Source organism: Hyalella azteca, unplaced genomic scaffold (genome assembly GCF_000764305.2).
Source record: "Hyalella azteca isolate HAZT.00-mixed unplaced genomic scaffold, Hazt_2.0.2 contig16434, whole genome shotgun sequence".
NCBI lineage: Eukaryota > Metazoa > Arthropoda > Malacostraca > Amphipoda > Hyalellidae > Hyalella > Hyalella azteca.
In genome coordinates, this window is record NW_025946257.1 from 141978 (window position 1) to 149499 (window position 7522).

The window sequence follows — 7522 nt, forward strand, 5'->3', positions numbered from 1 at the left end:
CCTATTGCCTTGGGACATTTCATCCTGAGATTTCATGTGTATAGATTCATTTGAGTCTCTATGCGGCTTTCATAGTTTCAAAATTTTTCGAGTTGCACTGCACGATCACATACACAAAAATAGATAAAGGCAAACATAATGATTCTGTGGTGTTTAGAGAGTCATAATATTAGAACATTCTAGATTTCTTTAGCCCGGTTTTTTGTCTAAAAACCCATATAATTTCCTCACAATGTTTTTTATCTATTTTAATTTTTTTACCTTAGGACTAAACAGTTTTCGTCTGGAAACTCAATAAAATTTCTAGTCTGAAAACTCCCATGAACTTATTGGCCAATTTTCTGGCAAATTATTTAATTCCTGTTGATCTCATGAATGTCCCTGAATCTGGCAGGTCCTCTGACGGATCCCCTGTCTCTGGTGGGGGTGATCCAGAGGAAGCTGGGGGAGGAAGGGGACCCAGCAATGTCTGATCTCATGTACCAGTTTAACCAATTGCCGTATTGGGTAGACAGAGGCATGCTCCAAGCGCGGATGCGCCTACTCAAGGATGAGGTACAAATACTTTATGTCTGTCCGTAATTCAACACTCAAGTGTCTAGCTGTACATATCTATCGCCTTTCATTAAATCGATTTTTTACATTTAAAGCTCATTCGTGCAATTAGACAAATATTTTGCATATAATTTCAGGCTGCTATGCCCAGGTGAAGGTTTTTGTAACCCGTCAGATTTTCTCAATAAATAAATTTCAGTAATACGGTATGGATGCCTTTTAGTATTTGCCCTTGCAAGGTAGCTGGTCGCTGGAGGATAAAATGAAGGGTTTATAGAAACGAATTAAAAAATAAAGAATTAATATTTTACCAATAGGATATTGTGCTCGTATTTATGAAACTGAGAAAAATTAAGATGCCTTATGTATTAAGAATTTTATGAGAAAATCTTGTATATTATAGTGTTTTGAAATAAAACAATTCAGTAGTTAAGGTACGAGAAATGGAAAAAAATTGATCTTTAAGTTTCAAATTCAAATGAAATTGGCGTAAACAAATAGTGAGAATGGTTACTGCTTTGAATTGAAGATTTTTACGACACTCCATTTTGTTTTTGTGATAATCTCTTCAGTTGAGGCCACTTGATAGCATAAATCCTCAGTTTATGATACATGTGACCCCAAGTCCCGGCATGGTGCAGGTCTACCAGGATTACTTCGCCCCCTACGAGGGCAGGGACGGGTTCGACGTCCAAATTATGCTGCAGGTCCCCAGGAGCCGCGGCGCCGTCACCCTCAGGTCCAAGAGTCCCTTCGAGCCTCCTAATGTCGACCCGAATTATTTCGAACATCCTGATGATGTTGAGGATCTTCTTAAAAGTATGTTAATAGTTTTAATCGTGTTTTCAGAGGGGCTTATATAATATCAAAGATTTTGCATTTATCTATGATGTTCGTAAAAATTATCCCTTAACTAGAAGAGCTCCATGTAGAGCTTTGATTAATCTAGCCAATGGTCTAATCCTTTTCTTACATTACCTTAGACCATTAGTATAAGAGTTTAGACCATTCATTTGTATAAGTCGTCATAGGCAGAAAATTCGCGTCTTGCCTATATTACAAACGTTGTTTGGCTTCTAGCTTCGACCAGCTTGATACTGAAGCAAAATATAAACGTTTCCTCTTGAGGTGTTCTCAATTAGAATTTATTATTATTATCCCTATCAAAATTTTGATACCTGTCAGCCGCTGGCTCAAGGGCGCCCCAAGCTCGCCCAACGGTATGAAGCAGCGGCTCCTATGTCCGCTTTAGGTTCCGGTTGCCGGAGCGAAATAAGCGCCGAAAGAGAATCTTGTGAAATACCTGTTGAGCTTGGGGCGATCGTGTGGAGTGCGTATTTGGTACCTGATACATTCGGGACAGACACGGCCGAATCTGGAAAATGCGTTAAAAAAAATGCCCCCTCCCTTCCCCCCTTTATGGGGGAAGGGAGGGGCCATTTGAATCGTTGTACGCTAGACCTGTATCATCGCAGCACAATGAAGCAAGTGGCGAGTAAACACGAGTTTGAAATGGGAATAATATCAGTTAATACAACTTTCAACCCTAACTTTCCACATTACCCACACCATTCTCTAATATTTTACGGAATTGCAAGACCCTCGCACAGCAGCAAAAAGCAAAAATAATTTTCAAAATATAATAATATTTATAGCAATATAGATTCGCAAAATTCAAACGCTCACGATTTCGAGGCGTCTTTTCTGTACAGCACTTAAGTCTGAAAAACAAAGATTGGTGATGGCTTTTGCCCATTGTAGCCTAGTGATGAAGCTCATCTAGCATTGATTCATCACTAGTAAACACCAGGTCTAGAATAATGGGAGTCTGTTTACTTCCATAATGGGTTGGCTTGGTAACGTGCTGGACCAGGAAGGAGTCTCTCACTGACTCCATGAACAGGGATGCTGGGTGATTTTCATCCCTTGGAGAGGATCCATCTGTCCAGTCTAGCTCTGGACGATCAAATCACCAACGATCAACGTGTGTGACCTACGGAAAGTCATGCTCAGTAAAAGACTGTTTAGTACTTTATCGTTTTCAGAGGAACTGTTTGGTGATCTATACATGACGCCAATGAGGAGGCTATCTTTGCATTTGAAAGAAAGTTTGCACCACACTGATTCCCTAGCTGATTGATGCTCTGCAGATAACTTGATTTGTTGGGCCCCATAAGAGGTTGTCACCCACAAAGCTTCACCTCTACTGCACTGCTCTTCAGTGCGTTATGAAAACAATCAAAACCTAGCAACTGAAATTCAACAGGTACAATTTTTCCCTTGTGATTTTTAGGAAGTGTTTCTGTAACACAAATAATGTCTATGCACTCGCTTTCGATCAGAGTTAACAGTTCACTTTTGTTAATCAAAACAGAATTCGAGTTCGTTTAAAACATTTTAAAATTTTTTGTGCACTCTTACTTTGATACATGCGTTTACTTCTTACATTATTTACAGTTCTGGATCTATGGACATGACTTCTTACTTGTCTTCCAGCTCCGCTGACTGACCATATGTCCATAGAAAACGGAAAAATCGTAAAATTAACTTTGGACTTCCCGAAATTCTTCACAAGTAATACAAGGAAAATTTTTCGCATGAGCTTGTGCCCGGGAAGCCCGCGCATTTGTCCTCGTTGAGGAAAAAATTAATGCTGGACCAGGAAATTTATTCGTACGATGGATGCCTGGCGCAGTGCTGCGGTTGAAGGTGCCAGTGCAGAGCAGCACGCCGGTGTGGGAGGTGCAGTTGCTTTTTGTCTGCACTTGCATAACTTAACTTGACCACCACCCTTGAGCGTCCGCTCGCTGTTTATTGACTATACTGTGACAGTAATTTTGAATCAAAATAACAAAATTTTCTGTTTTTATTAAATTTATTCTGTATTAATTTCTGTAATTCAATAACAATATTTTCTGCGGGCCACTATGCCACCATATTTTACCTTTTTTAAATTTTGGATTTGTCTGTAAAATCGTCGTGATCGATGGGCTAAGCTGATGCTTAAGTTCTATTTTAATTAAATGGAGAATGTGACAATAAAATTTAATCTCCATATGTAATCGTAAGCAACATTTCTAAAAGTTATTCTTTCTGTCTTCGAAACATTTTATGCCAGCCTTCAAGTTTGACAAAAAACTATTCGGAACTGTAACAGCTTGGAACTCTGTCAATAGGATCTCTAACGGCTTGGATCCCTGTCAATAGGAACTCTAACAGCTTGGAACTCTCAATTGGATCTCTAACAGCTTGTAACTCTGTCAATAGGATCTCTAACAGCTTGGAATTTTGTCAATAGGATCTATAACAGCTTGGAACTCTGTCAATAGGATTTCTAACAGATCGAAACTGTCAATTGGATCTCTAACAGCTTGTAACTCTGTCAATAGGATCTCTAACAGCTTGGAACTCTGTCAATAGGATCTATAACAGCTTGNCCTAGTATTTCGACTAAATATCAATGATTGTGGTGTCAGCGTTGATTATCCGATGCTGTCTTCTAGCCGGTAGCCGGTTTCGATCGGCGGACTTGCCAATTTTGATCGAAGTTTTCACAGCTAGTCCGAGTTTAGAACCTCTAACTCACTACTTCAACCAAATAGATCTTAAACTCTCGGCCACTTCGAGCCGAGTGGTCTTTTTTAGCCAAAATGCTGGTCAAGAATAGAAAATGGTTTCTGTGATAGTTGAAGGAACGACGAAGACAAAATGTCGAATGGATTATAAATTTTCGGCGAAGCACTATGATATAAAAATTCTTTAAAAAATATCATAAGAATCTCGTGGGCTGAGCGTCATTTTTCTTAAAATTCGGTCTGGAAACACGTTTTTAAGAACAAAGGTAACATGGTTTGGAAACATGTTGTTTTCTGTTATATAGATAGCCAAGCAAACTTGAAGTTAGTAATGATAATAATAACGATAATAACAATAGTAATAATAACAATAATAATAATATTAATAATAATAATAATGAAACTAAGGCTAATAATGATATAATGGGAATTAATAGGTTAATATCAACAACTGGGCAGTGGGTGCAGGCTCTGCGGGTTGTGCGCTGGCTGCGCGCTTGTCAGAGGTACGCTCATGGCAAGTGCTGCTGCTCGAGGCCGGTGGGCAACCGCCTGCCGCCAGCAAGGTGAGAAGCTCTGGCGAACAGCCTTGTCATGCAAAGGCGGCTTATATCCGTTTGATCTGAGATCATCCGGCATGAAGTGGAGGAGTGCTATGAAAAGACTGTAATCATAGTGGCCTAAATTGAGTGGTGTTATTTAAACGCGTCTTCATTGTTTTTGCATAAAAATTAGGACTTTTACAACTTTTGAACTTGGTTACTTTTTCTTCAAAGAGTTTTTGGGATATTGAATTACATACTTTCTACTACTAAAAAATTTTGAGCTTAAATTCCCGTAAAAATAATCATATATAGTGCAAGCAATCTTACTGTGGCCAATTTTGTTAATGTTAATCAGGCTGTTCATTACAGCCAATATTAAAGAAAATATATCAGTATTGATGGACTGCCTTCCAGCTATGCAGTTCCACCAAGAACCTTGCCAACGCAATTCACGATGACATCTTGAAAATTTTTTGTGTGATAAAATTAACGAGAATATAAATTTTTAATGAGTAATTTCTCCCTTACATTCAATATTGCAAGACTTTAATTGTACATCGATTAATTTAATCCGGTGTAGGGACTTACATACTTCCCAGCTGACTATCCCTGCGTTCATACCTGACGGTTATCAGGTTACACTTGTATTTTGTGTATGACCACATAGTGTGTGATATAGTAATTATATGTAGACTTGACCATTACCTATAATTCACCAATGGCCCGGTCAACGATAAACGATATAACGTTAATTTATATATTTTAGGTAATAATATTGGCGTAATTTTCCAACAGATTCCAGCTTTCAGCATCCACTCATACAGCCGTAAGAGTATCTACAACTACTACTTCTCAACGACCAGTCAGAAGAATGCACTTTACGCCTACGAAAATAACGTGCGTATGTACTGAAAAGGATGAATTACTTTCCAGAAAAAATCTGCTTAAATTCAAATTCTGATATACAAGAAACATGCTGGCGAATCAAGTTGGCGAATATCTACCTATTGATAGGAATACTAGTAATTAAAGCAATATAAATGTATAAAGCTTAAACAGCAACAGACATTTAATTATCACCAAAAATTGAACGGCATTCCTGAAGTGTCAATTTCCTTCAATTTTAAGATTTCAATGCCAAATTTACGTTCTCAATATAATTACATTATATTCAACTGTCTGAGAAACCATGCAAGGTCACTTTCTCCATTAAATATCTATTTATATATATTATTATTAGCAGAACTCTACTTTAAACAATGGATGCATAAGGCATCTCTCAGTTCCAGTTCTTTTATAATCGATTAGTTGATAATAACGGAGAAACTTCTACAATAATTTTAACTCCCTCGATGCCATCACGTGCAGAAACTTGTTGCGAATGCGGGAAAAGTCGTTGGAGGCTCGAGCGCGGTAAACTACATGCTGTATTATCGCGGCAACCGCCGTGACTACGACCGCTGGGCGGCCCTCGGCAACACTGGCTGGGACTACGATACTGTCCTGCAATACTACAAGAAAGCAGAGAACTATGAAGGAAAACTCTCTGCTGAAGACTGTGAGTTTATTTTCTATTTATAACAATTCATCACACACATTTATCCTCAGATAACTATACGAAAAGTTAAATTAATGTTGTAGTAAGCCAGTGTGCTGAGTAGATTACAGTATGCTCGGCAGCTTCTGGCTCAGAAATGGCGTAGATTTGCCACAAAGGGTAAATCAGCAAATTTTTTTTTCGTGTTTCGTTCTAATTTGCGGAACAGAATTTTACTTTAGCTAATGAACATAGTAGGTCACAAATATTTTAAATCACCTCTTACTCGCGATGCATGTGGCGGTTCTAAAAAGAACACAAATTTCGATTTGGTTCGCGTACAGTTGCGTAAATCTCGATGAAGTTTCCACAAAACACCTTCCTTCAAAACACCTCCTCAGCTTAAGCGAGAAAGACTATTCAATGTGCGCTAGAAAATTTTCTAAATTAATGTGATCCTGGAATATTTTCAAAATTTATATTTTCCTGAATTATTCTGAAAGCAACATAGTAATCTGTCAGGAATTTTTTTATGCTCAATAATCCTGCAGCCCTACAGGCTGCACTCTAATTAGTATTATAAATTTTAAATATTCATCATTTGATTGAATTTGACTTCATTTAACGTTTCAGTGCCGTATCATGGTTTGGGAGGACCACTCTCGGTCTCGAACTCGAATTGGTTCGACCTTTCCAAGTATATCTTCGCGGCGGCCAAGGAACTGGGATTTGAAAAAATTGACCCAAACGCTAACAAGACAATTGGTAAGTATTGTGCAAAAAAATTCAACGCTGTTTACCTATTGCACTTTATTGATGACTAGATTCGTGTGATATCACTTTTGTACCAATAGTATTAGAGTAATCTTTGGATGCCCCCAATGTATTCGAATTAAAAATGAAATTTCTTATTTCGATATTTTGGGATGAATCCGTTATTTTAGTGCAAATTTATTTCAGTGAAAGTTTTAACTTTGTGGAAATATTTTACGGTTTTTAGCGCATTTTCTCAATTATGGAAAAAGGCGCTATTGTGCTCGCAATGTCCGTCTGTCTGTCTGTGCGTGACTTCACGTTTTCGTCGACGAGAAATGCGCTCTCTGTCACTCACTGCAGTGAGTACTGAGTTATATTTGTATTATTATTGAACGAATATTATTATTAATCTCATTATAAGAGTTCTGTTGGTTTCATGGGATTTATTACGTAAGTTCGTGTAATTGCGTAAGGTTCAGGGGTCACACTTTCAAAACTGGCTAAGTGAACGTAGGTACTTACGATATATTTTCTTGTCTATGATTGGTGGATTT

General features: G+C 38.0%; 2 protein-coding genes across 2 annotated transcripts in view; both read left to right on the plus strand.

Annotated features, from left to right (window-relative positions):
• The window catches only part of LOC108682606 (glucose dehydrogenase [FAD, quinone]-like), a 20645-nt gene extending 19227 nt beyond the window's left edge, over nt 1–1418 (plus strand). The window contains exons 10-11 of the mRNA XM_018171803.2: nt 395–555; nt 1197–1418. Of these exons, the coding sequence (XP_018027292.2) occupies nt 395–555; nt 1197–1418 (383 nt within the window). The remainder of the gene's footprint in view (nt 1–394; nt 556–1196) is intronic.
• A 1815-nt stretch (nt 1419–3233) lies between these two features.
• LOC125179301 (glucose dehydrogenase [FAD, quinone]-like) lies at nt 3234–6986 on the plus strand (the record flags this gene model as incomplete). The annotated part of the gene is made up of 5 exons (XM_047884900.1): nt 3234–3297; nt 4590–4696; nt 5471–5572; nt 6044–6233; nt 6846–6986. Coding segments are annotated over exons 1-5 (604 nt in total), but the record flags the coding sequence as incomplete, so codon positions are not given.
• Nucleotides 6987–7522: the final 536 nt, after the last annotated feature.